The sequence below is a fragment of the Rhinoraja longicauda genome, chromosome 9, assembly GCF_053455715.1.
Source record: "Rhinoraja longicauda isolate Sanriku21f chromosome 9, sRhiLon1.1, whole genome shotgun sequence".
Lineage (NCBI taxonomy): Eukaryota > Metazoa > Chordata > Chondrichthyes > Rajiformes > Arhynchobatidae > Rhinoraja > Rhinoraja longicauda.
Genome location: NC_135961.1, coordinates 6,892,304 through 6,911,045, shown reverse-complemented (window position 1 = coordinate 6,911,045; position 18,742 = coordinate 6,892,304). Strand labels below are relative to the sequence as shown.

General features: G+C 43.4%; 1 protein-coding gene across 9 annotated transcripts in view; it reads right to left on the bottom strand.

Moving 5' to 3' along the window:
* pde10a (phosphodiesterase 10A) overlaps nt 1-18,742 on the bottom strand; it is a 354,529-nt gene that overhangs the window by 47,982 nt on the left and 287,805 nt on the right. For all 9 annotated transcript variants that reach the window (XM_078405762.1, XM_078405766.1, XM_078405764.1 and 6 more), the window contains 4 exons: nt 18,406-18,592; nt 7,734-7,876; nt 654-737; nt 215-365 (listed from right to left, as the gene is read on the bottom strand). In XM_078405762.1, coding sequence (XP_078261888.1) covers nt 215-365; nt 654-737; nt 7,734-7,876; nt 18,406-18,592 — 565 coding nt within the window. The remainder of the gene's footprint in view (nt 1-214; nt 366-653; nt 738-7,733; nt 7,877-18,405; nt 18,593-18,742) is intronic.

The following is an 18,742-nucleotide window of genomic DNA, read 5'->3' as shown; positions in this document are numbered from 1 at the left end:
TGCCTGTCCCACTGAGTTACTCCAGCATTTTGTGTCTATCTTTAATTTAAACCAGCATCTGCAGTTCTTTCCTTACACGAGAGGACATTATTGTTTGGCTGGGCTTTAAAGTGCTTTTAAGACGAATATTTAGTAACAGGTGTTTTCAGTGTCTGTATATATGGAGGAATTCTTATCTGTGACCTGGAATGAGTGAAAAATAGTCTTCACCTACCTCCAGTTCTGTAAATGTTCCCTGGACACTCTGCAGGATGGCGTACATGCAATGAGCCACACTGATTGCATGCTTCCAGTTGTGATAAGGCACACGGCGGTAGTTTTTCCTCACGGACATTGTGAATCGACATAGTTTCTCCAGGTCGATGCTAGACAGAAAATTTGAAAAAAAGACAGCAATTAAAAACCTGAAAATACAGTTTGTTCAAAATACAAACTAACATTATTCCTAATGGAATTTGTCAGCATTACTAAACTCAGGGAGCTTTTAATTGTAAGGGTGGCAAATCTTTTAAAGCACATATGCTATGCTATGCAAACCTGAAGAAACGTACTGAAATTTCATAACATCTAAAAGAGGTTAGCAAAATGGAATACAGATTCTATTTCCACCATTCAGCTCTAATTTTAAAAAAATGTGATTTTATCGTTCATACCTGTTTTTTCCACAGCTACTATGAATCATATAGACATAAAAGGTTGGCCAGAGGTCCTCATAGGGGCTGATATCAAAATGGAATCTGGCATTCAAGACAGAAGTCAATACAATGAATCAACATAGACAATAATCAACTCTAAGCATCCATCTTTGTTCACATATTTAACCCATTTACATCAAGTGAATGTTCCAATATATTCCAAAGCCTTTGGGGAAGAAAGTTACAAAGTTTCACGACCCAGTAACAATAACATAAGTGTAAGAAAATAACTGCAGATGCTGCTACAAATCGAAGGTATTTATTCACAAAATGTTGGAGTAACTCAGCAGGTCAGGCAGCATCTCAGGAGAGAAGGAATGGGTGACGCTTCGGGTCGAGACCCTTCTTCAGTCTGAAGAAGGGTCTCGACCCGAAACGTCACCCATTCCTTCTCTCCTGAGATGCTGCCTGACCTGCTGAGTTACTCCAGTAACAGTAACAGACACAGTGGCGTATTGGCAGAGCTGCTGCCCTAATGCGCCAGAAACCTGGGTTCGATCTTAACTACGGATGCTGTTTGTACGGACGCTGTGAACTCGATGGGTTTTAAAGACAATCTTTAGCAGTTTGGCACAACTACTATTACTGAAGGGGGTTTTTTGTTAAAAATCTAGATTTATATAAATTGTGTGAATTTATCTTCCTCAATGCCACGGCAGGTTTTAAACACTTGGCAATAAGTCCAGAACTCTGCCTGCTTCATTAGTAACTTAACCCGTACTGACTTGTGCTCTAAGATATAAAATAAATCCCCATATTTTCATTACAGTTGGAGCCCTGCATTCATCTTTTTCTACAATGAAGATGCATCAATGTTCATTTCTACTTTGAGATGGAGCCATGCGTCTGCAAACACATCTGTTGTCTATTCCGGAGAACAACACTTGAGTGTTGTTCTCCGGAATAGACAAGAGACAATAGGTGCAGGAGGAGGCCATTCAGCCCTTCGAGCCAGCACCGCCATTCAATGTGATCATGGCTGATCATTCCTGCCTTCTCCCCATACCCCCTGACTCCGCTATCTTTAAGAGCTCTATCTAGCACTCTCTTGAAAGCATCCAGAGAATTGGCCTCCACTGCCGTCTGAGGCAGAGAATTCCACAGATTCACAACTCTCTGACTGAAAAGGTTTTTCCTCATCTCCGTTCTAAATGGCCTACCCCTTATTCTTAAACTGTGGCCCCTGGTTCTAGACTCCTCCGACATTGGGAACATGTTTCCTGCCTCTAACGTGTCCAATCCCTTTATAATATAAGATTATGTTTCAATAAGATACCCTCTCATCCTTCTAAATTCCAGCGTATACAAGCCTAGTCGCTCCAGTCTTAAAAACGTACGACAGTCCCGCCATTCCAGGAATTAACCTAGTGAACCTACGCTGCATGCCCTCAATAGCAAGAATGTCCTTCCTCAAATTTGGAGACCAAAACTGCACACAGTACTCCAGGTGCAGTCTCACCAGGGCCCTGTACAACTGCAGAAGGACCTCTTTGCTCCTATACTCAACTCCTCTTGTCAGAAAGGCCAACATACCATTAGCTTTCTTCACTGCCTGCTGTACCTGCATGCTAACTTTAAGTGACTGATGAACAAGGACACACAGATCTCTTTGTACTTCCTCATTTCCTAACTTGACACCATTCAGATAATAATCTGCCTTCCTGTTCTTACCACCAAAGTGGATAACCTCACATTTATCCACATTAATCTGCATCTGCCATGCATCCGCCTACTCACACACCCTGTCCAAGTCACCCTGCAACCTCATAGCATCCTCCTCACAATTCACACTGCCACCCAGCTTTGTGTCATCTGCAAATTTGCTAATGTTATTTTTAATCCCTTCATCTAAATCATTAATGTATATTGTAAATAGCTGCGGTCCCAGCACCGAGCCTTGCGGTACCCCACAAGTCACTGCCTGCCATTCTGAAAGGGACCCGTTAATCTCTACTCTTTGGTTCCTGTCTGCCAACCAATTTTCTATCCATGTCAGCACCCTACCCCCAATACCATGTGCTCTAATCTCGCCCACTAATCTCCTATGTGGGACCTTATCAAAGGCTTTCTGATAGTCCAGGTACACTACATCCACTGGCTCTCCCTTGTCCATTTTCCTAGTTACATCCTCAAAAAAATCCATAAGATTATTCAAGCATGATTTCCCCTTCGTAAATCCATGCTGACTCGGAATGATTCTGTTATGACTATCCAAATGTTCCACAATTTCTTCTTTTATAATTGACTCCAGCATCTTCCCCACCATCGATGTCAGGCTAACTGGTCTATAATTTCCCATTTTCTCTCCCCCTCCTTTCTTAAAAAGTGGGATAACATTAACTACCCTCCAATCCACAGGAACTGATCCTGAATCTATAGAACATTGGATAAAACATTGGATTAGCAATGGGGATTGCGAATGGCTTAATTACAAAACCTCCCGTCTAAACAGGTGGGCGACCAGCATTCTGGCAGGCAGGTTTGGTAGTGCTACACGGGTGGTTTTAAAATAAATAAGTGGGGGGGGGGGGTTCAAATGGGATAGTCAAGGATGGAGTTAAAGGGAAAGAGAGTAAAGGGATAGTTAATGACCCCAGAATTAAGAGGGAAAGAAAGCTCACAAAGGGATAGGAGAGTAAGGCCAAGTGTAATAGGGATCGATGTGAAGGGTGAGATGAGTAAGGAATTAAAAGTATTGTATATGAATGCACGACGTATAAGAAGTAAAGTAGATGAGCTTGAGGCTCAGAGATTGGTAGATATGACAATGTGGGGATTACAGAGACGCGGCTGCAGGAGGATCGGACCTGGGAACTGAATATTCAGGGTTATACGTCCTTTAGAAAGGTCAGGCAGGTGGGCAGAGGCGGTGGGGTAGCTCTGTTGGTGAGGGATGAAATTCAGTCCCTTGCGAGGGGTGACATAGGGACTGACGAAGTAGAGTCACTGTGGATAGAGTTGAGGAATTGTAAAGGCAAGAAGACACTAATTGGTGTTATCTACAGACCCCCAAATAGTAGCCTGGATGTAGGGTGTAAGATGCAGCAGAAGATAAAACTGGCATGTAACAAAGGTAATGCCACTGTGGTGATGGGCAATTTCAATATGCAGGTAGACTGGGAAAATCAGGTTGGTTCTGGACCCCAAGAAAGAGAGTTTGTAGAGTGCCTCCGAGATGAATTCTTAGAGCAGCTTGTAATGGAGCCTACCAGAGAAAAGGCAATTCTGGATTTAGTGTTGTCCAATGAACCAGATTTGATAAGAGAACTCGAGGTAAAGGAACCGCTTGGAGGTAGTGATCATAATATGATTAGTTTTAATCTGCAATTTGAGAAGGAGAAGGTTAAATCGAAAGTGTCAGTGTTGCAGTTGAACAAAGCGGACTATGAAGGCATGAGAGAGGAGCTGGCCAAGGTAGACTGGAAAGGGATCCTAGCAGGATTGACGGTGGAACAGCAATGGCAGGAATTTCTGGGCATAATCCGGAAGACGCAGGATCATTTCATTCCAAAAAGGAAGAAAGATTCTAAGGGGAGTAGGAGGCAACCGTGGCTGACAAGGGAAGTTAGGGATGGAATTAAACTAAAAGAATAGATGTCTAACACAGCAAAGAGTATTCGGAAGTCAGAGGATAGGGAAACTTTCATAGGACAACAGAAGGTAACAAAACAGGCAATACGGGCTGAAAAGATGAAGTACGATGGGAAGCTGGCCAAGAATATAAAGGACAGTAAAAGCTTCTTTGGATACGTTAAGAGAAAAAGAGTATCAAAGTCAAATGTGGGTCCCTTGAAGGCAGACACGGGTGAAATTATTATGGGTAACAAGGAAATGGCAGAAGAGTTGAACAGGTATTTCGGATCTGTCTTCACTAAGGAAGACACAAACAATCTCCCAGATGTACTGGAGGACAGAGGATCTAGGGGAGGTAGAGGAACTGAAAGAAATTTTCATTAGGCGAGAAATAGTATTGGGTAGACTAATGGGAATGAAGGATGATAAATCCCCTGGGCCTGATGGTCTGCATCCCAGGGTCCTCAGGGAGGTGGCTCTAGAAATAGTGGACGCATTGGTGATCATTTTCCAATGTTCAATAGATTCAGCATCAGTTCTTGTGGATTGGAGGATAGCTAATGTTATCCCACTTTTCAAGAAAGGAGCGAGAGAGAAAACGGGGAATTACAGACCAGTTAGCCTGACTTCGGTGGTGGGAAAGATGCTGGAGTCAATTATTAAAGAGGTAATAATGGTGCATTTGGATAGCAGTAAAAGGATAAGTCCAAGTCAGCATGGATTTATGAAAGGGAAATCATGCTTGTGGAAATCTTCTGGAATTTTTTGAGGATGTGACAAGTACAATGGATGAAGGGGAGCCAGTGGATGTAGTGTATCTAGACTTTCAGAAAGCCTTTGATAAGGTCCTGCACGGGAGATTGGTGAGCAAAATTAGAGCACATGGTATTGGGGGTAGGGTGTTGACATGGATAGAAAATTGGTTGGCAGACAGGAAGCAAAGTATAGGAGTAAATGGGTCCTTTTCAGAATGGCAGGCAGTGGCGAGTGGAGTGCTGCAAGGCTCGGTGTTGGGGCTGCAACTGTTTACCATAAAAATTAATGATTTGGAAGAGGGAATTACAAGCAACACTAGCAAGTTTGCGGATGACACAAAGCGGGGTGGCAGTATAAACTGTGAAGAGGATGTTAGGAGGTTGCAGGGTGACCTGGACAGTTCGAGTGAGTGGGCAGATGCGTGGCAGATGCAGTATAATATAGATAAATGCGAGGTTATCCACTTTGGCGGCAAAAACAAGGAGGCAGATTATTATCTCAATGGAGTTAGGTTAGGTAAGGGGGAGGTGCAGTGAGACCTGGGTGTCCTTGTACACCAGTCACTGAAAGTTGGTGTGCAGGTACAGCAGGCAGTGAAGAAAGCTAATGGAATGTTGGCCTTCATAACAAGAGGATTTCAGTATAGGAGTAAAGGGGTTCTTCTGCAGTTGTATAGGGCCCTGTTAAGACCACATCTGGAGTATTGTGTACAGTTTTGGGTCTCCTAATTTGAGGAAGGACATCCTTGTAATTGAGGCAGTGCAGCGCAGGTTCACGAGATTTATCCCTGGGATGGCGGGACTGACATATGAGGAAAGATTGAAAAAACTAGGCTTGTATTCACTGGAGTTTAGAAGGATGAGAGGGGATCTTATAAAAACATATAAAATTATAAAAGGACTGGACAAGCTAGATGCAGGAAAAATGTTCCCAATGTTGGGCGAGTTCAGAACCAGGGGCCACAGTCTGAGAATAAAGGGGAGGTCATTTAAAACTGAGGTGAGAAAAAACTTTTTCACCCAGAGAGTTGTGAATTTGTGGAATTCTCTGCCACAGAGGGCAGTGGAAGCCAAATTACTGGATGAATTTAAGAGAGAGTTAGATAGAGCTCTAGGGACTAGTGGAATCAAGGGATATGGGGGGAAGGCAGGCACGGTTTATTGATTGGGGACACCGATAAGTGCAGGAGGAGGCCATTCGGCCCTTCGAGCCAGCACCGCCATTCATTGTGATCATGGCTGACACCTTAAACCGTTTCCACCGTTCATAATGGAAAAGGCCTCCATTTGCTTGAATGAGTGCAGCCCCAATAATAAAGGAGATTCACCATCAAAAATAAAACTGCCCACTTCATTGGTACCCCATTCACCAACCTAAAATTTCACTCCCTGCTTCAACTCAATAACAAGAGGAGTTGAGTACAGGAGCAAAGAGGTCCTTCTGCAGTTGGACAGGGCCCTAGTGAGACCGCACCTGGAGTACTGTGTGCAGTTTTGGTCTCCAAATTTGAGGAAGGATATTCTTGCAATTGAGGGCGTGCAGCGTAGGTTTATTAGGTTAATTCCCGGAATGGCGGGACTATCATATGTTGAAAGACTGGAGCGACTAGGATTGTATACACTGGAATTTAGAAGGATGAGAGGAGATCTTATTGAAACGTATAAGATTATTAATGGGTTGGACACGTTAGAGGCAGGAAACATGTTCCCAATGTTGGGGGAGTCCAGAACAAGGGGCCACAGTTTAAGAATAAGGGGTAGGCCATTTAGAACTGAGACGAGGAAAAACTTTTTCAGTCAGAGAGTTGTGAATCTGTGGAATTCTCTGCCTCAGAAGGCAGTGGAGGCCAATTCTCTGAATGCATTCAAGAGAGAGCTGGATAGAGCTCTTAAGGATAGCGGAGTCAGGGGGTATGGGGAGAAGGCAGGAACAGGGTACTGATTGAGAATGATCAGCCATGATCACATTGAATGGCGGTGCTGGCTCAAAGGGCCGAATGGCCTCCTCCTGCACCTATTGTCTATGGCACTTTGTGGCGACTTCATGGATGCAGTGTGCACCATCCACAAAATGCACTGCTGTTACTTACCTGGGTTACTCCAACAGCACCTCCCAAACCTGCAACCTTTATCACCAAGAAGAACAGGGCGGTAAGTATGTGGGAACATCAACGATTGCAAGTTTGCCATCAGGTCACATACTGTCCTGCTATATAACACAGGTACTTCATCATTGCAACTCTGAATTTAGCAGCACTGCATGAGTGATTCACCAGGAGGACAGCAGCATTCCACAACAGCTCATGACTGCACATTCTTGGGTAGTCCATGGGGTATGAGAATGACTTACTTTTATTCTGGCTTCTGCAGGTTCCGAGGTATTACTGCTAATTTCAGAACAGCAGACTCTTCCACGGTTGAGACAGGAAACAACTGATAACAATTTACTCTCAAGGACCACAGGCAAATAGCAATTTACTATCTGCACCATCAGCCCTTTAATGCAGTCCTGACCTGATTCGAGAGAAGTCTTTGTCTCTCTCATAAACTGGCAGCGAGGGAACAACTTTCCATGTTGTAGTTTAAAACTTTTAAAAAAAATTACTTCCAAAAGCAAAAACATTGTTCCCTTGTTCTAACTTGGAAACACAACTGTTGTTCTCAGAAAAGCAATCCGCTGAACCCAGAAATTGAATGAAAATTCACTTACTGTTCGATTTCTTTGCAAAGAGCTTTCGGAAGTGTGGATTTCATGAGGGTCTGCCATTCTTCATTTGAACACACACTGTGATAAGCCAGCTTCTCCATTGTGACTCGATAAATACACTCTGACTGTTGTATTTTGTGGTACATCTAATCAACAATTGAAGTGGGATGATGAACAAAACTAAATTCGCACACAATACCTTTATGCTGTGATGGTCAAATTATTCAAGCCATACTGCATGTTTCTCTTGCACTTAAAAAAATTATTCTTTTTGTTTTACCAACATAATCAAAGAATAATTCAATTGCAAACCCGTGCTTTTGCACAAAAATTCCTCTAACTTCAATCTATATTGTGCGTTACGTGGTTTCTTACTATTGTCGCTCAAATAATTAAATGTGCTGAATAAAATGAAAATTCATGAGGATAAATTGGCACCAATTTAAATCATAAAAAAACTACTCAGCAAAAATTCTAACATTCAAAACACAGCTTTTATCAATTGTATGCTGATGATTTAAGAGGATGAAAAATGACTAAAGGATATTCATAAATATATTGTTTTTTTTGCTATGTATTGCATCTGATTAAAGGGATATGTGCTGACTGCCTGGCAAGTGAATGGTAGTTGTAAAGGCGTGTTAATGAATCAGTGTATAGGAAACCAATACAGATGAATTAAACACATGAATGTATAAATAAGTAACCCTGAAGCTGAAGGTTCGAATGTCAAAGACGTTTGTCAAAGGTAATTACACTTTGAAAGGCCTTTTCTACAAGTTCCGTGCAAATCAGCTGGCAAATATCATACCATCTGGTGAGTCAATGGCAGCAGGGTCAACTGGCCAACAGGTGGCTAACAATGGTTGCAAGGTTGGAATTTGAAGTTACAGGAGAAGAAAGCATAAGATGCCAGAGAAAGGCAAAATACCAGACGTACCCCACTTCCTGTCACACTTGGGAGAGGAAGCAATTATGGGAATAGCTGGCAGGAAATACATAGCAATCGGAAAAGGGACCCTTAAACCCATGACTGAATTCTATTCCATTCAGCCACACTACATACAACAATCTGACAGGATGACTTCATGGAATCAGCAGAGAACCAATCCCTCTATAGGTCTATGCTGCTATGTTATGCAGCATAGAAGGGCGTAAGTCATCCCATCCCTTCATAGCACGAATCCCATGACACATTTTCCCCTTCTCACTCTCTATAGCCCTGCAAATTATTTCCCTTCAGATACTAAGTCAGCTCCCTTTTGAACACAACATGTGTATATGCCTTCACCACCAATCCTGCATGTGCATTCCAAACGCAAATCACTCTGGGTTAAAAAGATTTGCCGCAAGTCACTATTTTTTATGTGGCCAAGTCACCTGTTCCAAAGGAGACAACAGCATCTCCAGCATGAGCACATAAATAACGTCCCTCATGCCTGAAATCATTTTGTAAACTTCTCCATCATCTCCAAAGAGATTACATCCTTTTCAATAGACAATAGACGCAGGAGTAGGCCATTCGGCCCTTCGAGCCAGCACCATCATACAATGTGATCATGGCTGATCATTCTCAATCAGTACCCCGTTCCTGCCTTCTCCCCATACCCCCTGACTCCGCTATCCTTAAGAGCTCTATCTAGCTCTCTCTTGAATGCATTCAGACTTGGCCTCCACTGCCTTCTGAGGCAGTGAATTCCACAGAATTCAAACAGTGAACCCATAATTGAACATAATATTACAAATGTGGCCAAGGTTTTATAAAGGTTCATTATGACTTCCAAGCCGTCTGTATCTCCTTGAAGTCAAATGCTAACATAGAGTCACACACCACAGAAACAGGCTTAGCTTGTCCATCTAAGCTAGTTCCATTTGCCTGTGTTTGGTCCATATCGCTTTAAACATTTTATATCCATGTACCTGTCCAAGGGTCTTTTAAATACTGTTATAGTACATACCCACCACCAAAAATCTGGCCACATTTGGAATATTATGTTCATTTATGGGCGCACTGTTTGAAGGACAATTAGAGGTAGGACGCGGATGCTTTGGATAGGGTGCAGGGAAGGTTTACCAGAATAATTATAAAACCTGGTTATATAGTTATACACCCACCACCCTCTGAATGAAAATGTTCACCCCTCAGGTTCCTATTAAATCTTTCCCCTATCATCTCAAAGCAATGTCCTCTGGTTTTCGATTCCCCGATCAATGAAGGCAAGCATACCATATGTCTGCTTTGCCACTCGATCTACATATGTAGTCACTTTCAGGGAGTTAGGGACTTGGACCCCAGAGGATCCAAGTCCCTATCCCTCTGTACATCACTGCTGTTAAGCGTCATGCCGTTAATTGTAGTTTCCCCATGCATTCCATTTCCCAAAGCACAACACCTCACACTTGCTCGCATTAAACTCCATCTGCCAATTGTCGGCCTATTCCCGCAGCCGATATGTATCCCACTGTACACTTTGACAGCCTTCCTCACAGTTCAGGGAAGTTGAGGTTAGCATAGCTCAGCCACGATCATACCGAATGGTGGAGGTGGCTTGAGGGCCTGGTGGCCTGCTCCTTCTCATCGCACTTTACAGCACAAGAACAGGCACTTTGGCCAACTATGACTGTGCCAAACATGATGCCATGACAAACTCTTATCCGACAGGACCCCTGAAAGCATGTTACAGGCACCCTTCTGCCTCTGTGTAAAGAAACGCCTCACATATCATATCATATCATATATATACAGCCGGAAACAGGCCTTTTCGGCCCACCAAGTCCGTGCCGCCCAGCGATCCCCGTACATTAACATTATCCTACACCCACTAGGGCCAATTTTTACATTTACCCAGCCAATTAACCTACATACCTGTACGTCTTTGGAGTGTGGGAGGAAACCGAAGATCTCGGAGAAAACCCACGCAGGTCACGGGGAGAATGTACAAACTCCTTACAGTGCAGCACCTGTAGTCAGGATCGAACCTGAGTCTCCGGCGCTGCATTCGCTGTAAAGCAGCAACGCTACCGCTGCGCTACCGTGCCGCCCTTTAAATACTCCTTTAAACTTTGCTCTTTTCATTTTTAAACTATGTCCTCTAGTATGTGATATTTCCATCTTGGGAAATAGGTTCTGATTGTCTCCTGTCTATGCCCCTCATAATTTTATATACTTCTCCCAGGTCTCCCCGCAACCTCCAGCATTCCACAAAAAACAATCCGTCTGTCCAAAATCTCCTCTAATCAAGGCATTATTCTGGTAAACCTCCTCTGCACCCTTTCCAAAGCCTCCACGTCCTTCCTCCAATGGGACAACCAGAACTGCAAGCAATTCTGCAAATGTGGCCAAACCTAAGTCCTATAAAGCTGCATCATGACTTTCTGACTCTTATACTCAATGACCCGACCAATGATGGCAAGCATGCCATATGCCTGCTTTACCATTCTATCTACTTGTGTTGCCTCTTTCAGGGAGTCATGGACATGGACCCCAAGATCGCTCCGTACATTAATGCTATTAACAATCATGCCAGTAATTGTATTTTTTTTCTTTGCATTTGACCTCCCAAAGTGCAACACCTCACATTTGCTCGGATTAAACTCCATCTGCAATTTCTCCACCCAGTTCTGTGACTGATCAATATCCTGTTGTGTACAGCATTCCTACCCTCATTGATCACTTTATCACCTCCTCAAATAACTCGATCAGGTTCATAAGACATTACCCACCATGTACAAAGCCACGCTGACAGTCCCTAATTAACCAATCTCTTCCATAAATAAATCCTATCTTGAAAAATCCTCTCCGATAGCTTCCTTACTACTGATGTGAGGCCCCCCAGCATATAATTCCCTGAATTCTCTCTGCTTTCCTTCCTAAACAAAGGAACCATATGACCTCGCCCATGGCTAGAGAAGATGCAAAGATCTTTGTGAAAAGCTCCTGCAATCATGTCCCATCAGGTACTGGGGATAGCTACCTTAATGCTCTTTAAGAGCCTCACCAGTTCTTCCTTAAGCTCAAACTGCCTTTGCATATTAGTATTCTCCCCACTGATCTCACTGTCCTCCATGTCCTTCTCCTAGATGAATACTGATGAAAAGTACTTGTTTAGCACCTCACCTACATCGTCAAGTCCAAGCACAAATTCCCTCCTTTATCCTTCAGCAGTTCTACCTTCTTCCTGCTTACCCCTTTTGTTTTTAAACTACGTATAAAAAGGCTTGGGATTTTCTTTAATCCAACTCGCCAAAGCCATATCGTGGGCCCTTTTGACCCTTCAAATTGCCCGCTTGAGTTCTTCCCTCATTGCTTTATATTCTTTAAAGGCTCTGTCTGATTTCATCATCTCAAACCTTTCACAGCAAGAAATTGCAGAGAGGTGTGGATGTGGCCTAGTTCATCACACAGAGCAGACATCCCATTAACTCCAACCACATTTCACGCTGTGTTGGAAAAACAGCCAACATTATCAAAGACGTCCCATTTCATTCATTGCTTCATCCGCCTGCTCCCGTCCAGTCGAAGGTACAGAAGCTTGAAAGCGTGCACGTTAGACTGAGGAACAGCTACTTCCCCTCTTTTGTCAGGCGTATGAATGATCCTTCCATAAACTAGGTTACTGTCCGATCCTCCTCTACCCCATTGTGGACATTGGACTCTGTCAATTAAACCAATGCGTTACAATGCTGAGAACAATATTCCGCACTCTGTATCTTCCCCTTTACTCTATCTAATGTACTTGAATATCTGATCTGTTTGGACAGCAGGCAAAACAAAGCTTTTACATGACAATGATACCTTGATACATGACAATAATGAACCTAAACCTATAACTAAACCTAAACCATATCCTTCCTTTCTCTTTTTGACCAAATTTACAATCTCTAAAGTCATCCAAAGGTTCCCTTACTTTGCCATCCTTATTCCTCCTCCTTATAGGAACATGCCGGTCAATCAACTGGCCTTTAACATTTAGTCCCAATGCACCCTCCCGAGCTCATGCATATTAACGTTGTAATGCGCCTTACTCCATTTGAGTACCTTCTCGCAAGGTCCAGGTTTATCCAAAACATCAAAACAATCTTAAAACTTATGGAGTTACGATTACAATCCATAAAATGCCCTTCCATTGAAACTCCAGTCACCTGGCCAGGCTAGTTTCTCAACACAACATCCAGTATGTTCTCTTCTCAGGTTGGACTATCCACATACTATTTCAGGAAACCCACTTGTCTATCCTTAACTGTTCTAATTTATGATTTTAGTCTCCCACACGGCCTTCATCCATGCTACAGGACATGCAGCCGGACAAAGACTCCTCCTCAAAAGGGAAGGTGACCCATGCTGAAGATGTACTGTCGCGTGACCTATGCCTGTCCCGCGCCACCGTAGTCATCCGCACTTCAGTGGATCGATTAATCTATTCATCCGGTGACTCGCACGCACAAGCGGATGTGACAAAAGGACAGTCACGGCAAGTTCTTATTGGAGCACACACAATGCTCCAAACTCTGCTCAGCTGGAGGTCGACAATGTACCAGAGGGGCCACAGACAAACAAACACCTGAAGCAGCAACAATGAATGTGCACCGCACTTTTGGGCACTTGAACCATAGTAAGCATGCTTGCAGAGTTTGGAGATGTCCTTCTCGAACGAATGGGGTTTGCTGTTACACACCTTTGCAACAGTGTCTTCATCCATAGAAAGAATTGCCACTCTATAAAGCATTAAAAGCCACAACCACACAAGTGAATACACCTCCCCTTTAAGCTGCACACTACAGTTACTACCATCGATAAGATAGGCGATAGACTGGCCTCAGTCATTGAGTGTAGTTGCAGCCCGACAGGACACGCTTTCTTGGACCGCTGCTACCGACAGGAGGCGTTTGTCACTGCGGGGCTCCTTCCCCGCCCACCCATCGTTTTGTCTATTCTCTGCTCCACCACCACCGCCTCCTCCTCCTCCTTTGTCCCCGCAGTAGCTGCAACCTTCCACGGTGGAGTATGCCAGTGACTCCGGGGGAGAAGGAGGAAGAGGCCAAGTGGGCAGAGCCACGGGAGAAGGAGGAGGTGGTGGAAATGGAGGTCCAACCGAAAGAAGCAGCAATAAGTGGGAGGGGAGGGGGCCCCACAGTGACCACGTTAGTGGTGGCGTCCTGAAGAAAGTGCTGTTCCCAGGGGCAACAACAGACCCTTCAAACAGATCATATGGTGGGTGAAAGAGCTCGTTGGTACACCTTGCGAGCCGATAATTGTCGCGCTATCGTGTACCGTTTTGGCTGAAGTTCAGTCACAAATAAGATAACAAACGAGTGTTGTAGTATATAGAGGTGGGGGATAGCGTCGGTTGGCAGTGTGAACTAGGGTGGCGTGGGCAGGTTCATCCACTGTAACCAAAATCTGTTACAAAGGGCTCTGTTAAAACGAGGATTTACTGTACTTAAAAAAAAATAATGATTTAACAACATCTGCAAGTTGATGGAATTAAGTCCTTTCAGTTGATGAGCACTCCTGAGCGGCTAGAAGTACTTTGATTGCCAGAGGCATGCAGCAAAAGGAGCGGCTACCTTCATGGAGCAGCACATGCAAAAATCACCCAAGTGTATGACTGCCACCCTCATTTGGAGAGGTGATAGTCCAGTCTCAGTCATCAGTGGCCTTGTGATCTGGAGTAAAGAAACCATGCAGTTGTGAAAGAAAGAATGGACTTATGGGTGTTAAATGTAGGAATTCTACATAACACGGAAATTGTGAGCAAAGGGGTACTGGGTGATTGATCTACATACCGAGAGGAATTTCTTTAGTCAGAGGATGGTGAATCTGTGGAATTCTTTGTCACAGAAGGCCATGGAGGCCAAGTCAGTAGATATTTTAAAGGCAGAGATAGATTCTTGATCAGTGCGGGTGTCAGGGGTTAAGGGGAAAAGGCAGGAGAATGGGATTAGGAGGGAGAAATAGATCAACCATGTTTGAACGGTGGAATAGACTTGATGGGCCGAATGGCCCAATTCTGCTCCTATCAGTGACTGCACAATCCTCTCTAATCGATCTTCAGCTCAGCTCTAAATACTGAAGAAAACGCATTCCTATGCAGAGTACAGCCAAGATCATGTCCATTGCACCATCTATATACTAAAACTCTCGTTTGTTATCTTGTTTGTGACTGAACGTCAGCCAAAACGGTACACGATAGTGCGACAATTTTAGGCCCAACTGACTCACCATTGTCACTTTAGTGATAATGCAAGTACTTTTATTGAAATCGGTCTTATATTTTTAAAGTTATTCATATTTTAACATTTAAAAGGAGGGGAGGGGAGGGATTGGGGGAGAAGGAGGGAGTGGGGGAGAAGGGGGGAGGGGGTTGAGGAGAGAGGGGAGGGGGGGGGGGAGGGCAGGGTGCTGCACCAATGCAGGAGAGGTTTGGGCCCAACGGGTCCACTTGGTAGGTGAATAAAATACATGGAGTAGGGAATGAAAAGTCAGCAAAGCTACAATGATTGACAATGTAGCAAAGGCTTTTCCACAGCTACAGATATGCTTCTCTTGTATATTGCCTCTCAGGTGCGAGGGTCAAGGACTCACTGGGCATTTGCAGCTGAGGGGTGGGAATGAACATCCAGTTTTGATCCATGTCAGTACAAATGACACAGTAGAAAGAGGGATGGGATCCTGCAGAAAGATTGCAATGAGTAAAGAGATTACAATGCAGAACATCAGAAGGCAGTGATTTCTATATAAATACCATTTGCCACGGGATTGTGAATAGCAAAATAAAGGAGAGGTTGTAGATAAATGTCCATCTGAAGATGTGAGGTGATGAGAAGGCTTTTCATCTTTGGGGCATTGGAATTGATCCTGGATGTGGTACCTTCACAAAGTGCTGAAGTTGCATCTCGACAGAGCCAGAATCAATTTTTGCCCATGCTGTGGGTAGCTTGGCTGGGGATTGACAATTTAAGAACAGTTTCAGAAGGGGGATAGATAAAGTCAGATGTGGATTATGAAGTGAGCTTTTTTAAGACAGAGGAAATAAATAGAAAAACAGCAAATAAATTTGGCAGTACTTAATGGTGCACACTTTAATTGAAGAAATCTGGGAAAAAGAACAGTCCATTAAAGAGGGAGGAGAGAGAGAGAGAGAGAGAGAGAGAGAGAGAGAGAGAGAGAGAGAGAGAGAGAGAGAGAGAGAGAGAGAGAGAGAGAGAGAGAGGGAGAGGGAGAGGGAGAGGGAGGGGGAGGGGGAGAGGGAGAGAGAGAGAGAGAGAGAGAGAGGGAGAGGGAGGGGGAGGGGGAGAGAGAGAGAGAGAGAGAGAGAGAGAGAGAGAGAGAGAGAGAGAGAGAGAGAGAGAGAGAGAGAGAGAGAGAGAGAGAGAGAGAGAGAGAGAGAGAGAGAGAGAGTTGAAGTGGGAGTCTGGGAGAAGGGGGAGAGAGGAGGAGATGGGGAGAGTTGAAGAGGAGAAAGGGAGGGAGATAGAAGCGAGGGAGAGGGGCAAAGAGAGAGGGGGAAGAAAGGCACATATTATTTGAGTGAAATAGTGCACGAAGCCGTGAGTACAAACAGCACCATAATTTCAAAGGAAGAAAGCTACAGTACGGTGGCCGAGCACTTCAACTCCCCCTCCCATTCCCAGTCTGACCTTTCTGTCATGGGCCTCCTCCAGTGCCATAGTGAGGCCCACCGGAAATTGGAGGAACAGCACCTCATATTTCGCCTGGGCAGTTTGCAACCCAGTGGTATGAACATCGACTTCTCCAACTTTAGATAGTTCCTCTGTCCCTCCCCTCCCCTCCTCCTTCCCAGATCTCCCTCTATCTTCCTGTCTCCACCTATATCCTTCCTTTGTCCCGCCCCCCTGACATCAGTCTGAAGAAGGGTCTCGACCCGAAACGTCACCCATTCCTTCTCTCCCGAGATGCTGCCTGACCTGCTGAGTTACTCCAGCATTTTGTGAATAAAGCTACAGTATTGACAAGAACTATTTGCTAGGCATTTATGAGAGCTACGTATTGTTCAAGATGGAGCGTCATTACTGACTGAAGGAGAACCAATAGAACTGGGCTCTGACAAAATTGGACCTGCACTCCACTAAGAGGAAGACCAAGACATCGGCAGGAGTAAACCATGCAACAACTGGATGAATGAGGGAGAGGAGCCATATACTAAATGAATGAATAACATACTAAACAAGAATCACACATGACAGGGAAATGTAGAATGATTGAGAGAGCCGAACAAAACAGGAGAACTACACAGAGAAAGCATATTTCAAATTTTTGTTCTAAATTTTGCAAGTTTTCCTTTAGTGTTTACCATTTGTCAGGATTTCAAAAACACTCAACATTTGCAATATGTTTCAACGTCAGAAATGTCATGTTGTTACATTTCATGACATGTAAAATTAAGAATCACATCTTCAAATGTAATGGATATTGTGGCAATATTCCAATATATAAGGTTTGAGATATAATTGTTAAATTAAAGTCTAAATATTAAAGACGTTGAATAATTTGGCTGTCATATGATACTGCAATGTGAAATATTAGTGATGGATGTATTTGTTACAAAAAACATAGAATAAAATCTACATAAGCAACATTATGAAGAAATAACTATTTTTGTTGTTCGTACTTATGCTGAAAACACCAAAAACAGAAAGTTCTGAAATCAAAGCAGAAGCTCTATCAATGAAAAATGGTTTTTGCCATTATATCCTTTTATTGAAAATTGGATGAAATATTAACTTATTCTTCTCTCAAATGTTTTCTGATCTACACAAGTTTTTTGAAATCTGTTTTAATTTCAGATTTCCAGTACTTTTTCTTTCGTTGTTTCTAATGATGTGGATAGTTTGAAACAACTCCAAAATAGGATACTTACAAACATGGAAGATTTAGATTTAGAGATACAGCGCAGAAACAGGCCCTTCGGCCCACCGGGTCCGCGCCGCCCAACGATCCCCACACATTAACACGATCCTACTAGGGACAATTTTTCATTTGCCCAGCCAATTAACCTACAAACCTGTACGTCTTTGGAGTGTGGGAGGAAACTGAAGATCTCGGAGAAAACCCACGCAGGTCACGGGGAGAACATACAAACTCCGTACAGACAGCACCCGTAGTCAGGATCGAACCTGAGTCGACGGCGCTGCATTCGCTGTAAGGCAGCAACTCTAACGCTGCGCCACCGTGCCGCCATCAAGATGATTCAAATCTACAGCATACTTAACAATTATTAACCTCATGCCTGCACCAATCCAATCCCCAGCCTTTGCAGAGTCGAATGAATTCCAAATTGCATACTGGCATACCATTTGAAAATAACAATACAAAACCACATTGTTGTACATGTTGGGACCTCGGGCTGAAGCATAATGTTTTCATATCTCTGAAATTCATGGTTGGAAAAGTAAGATGTGTTCACAACTCAAAAGATGCTCTTGATGGATAACAGTGGGCAAAGCTTGTGAATAGTACAATTATTCCTTCAGCCCCAAGTAATTTAGGAGCTATGAAACCAGGACGCTAGAATTCACAATTAGAAATCCAAGCAATTTGCACAGTATTTTACATGCACATATACACATTGAAATAAAAAAAAAAAAAAAGATAAATAACTGGAATGGTTTATAGTATTTGAACATTAGTGTAGACATTACTTAAGTTACTTACATTTGCACAGTGTAAAGCCAAAGCACAGAAAACTGCAAACAGTTTAAAGTTTTTCTCATCTGTTTGAGTAAAGGCATGTCCACTCATTTTGTTCACCATTTGTACAACACCAATGACAACCCCTCGGCTGACGATAGGCATACAGAGGATGCTGCGCGTGGTGTACCCTGTGTACAGGTCTATTTCTCTATTGATAAGTGAAGAAAAACACACAACTTTTAGAGTTTGAAATGAACTGACCTTAAAAACTATTTATGAGGATTTGTTCTTGGAAACACTAAAACCATGCCCAGTCCAGTCATTGCCCAGTCATCATTTTAAACAATTTAACAATTAG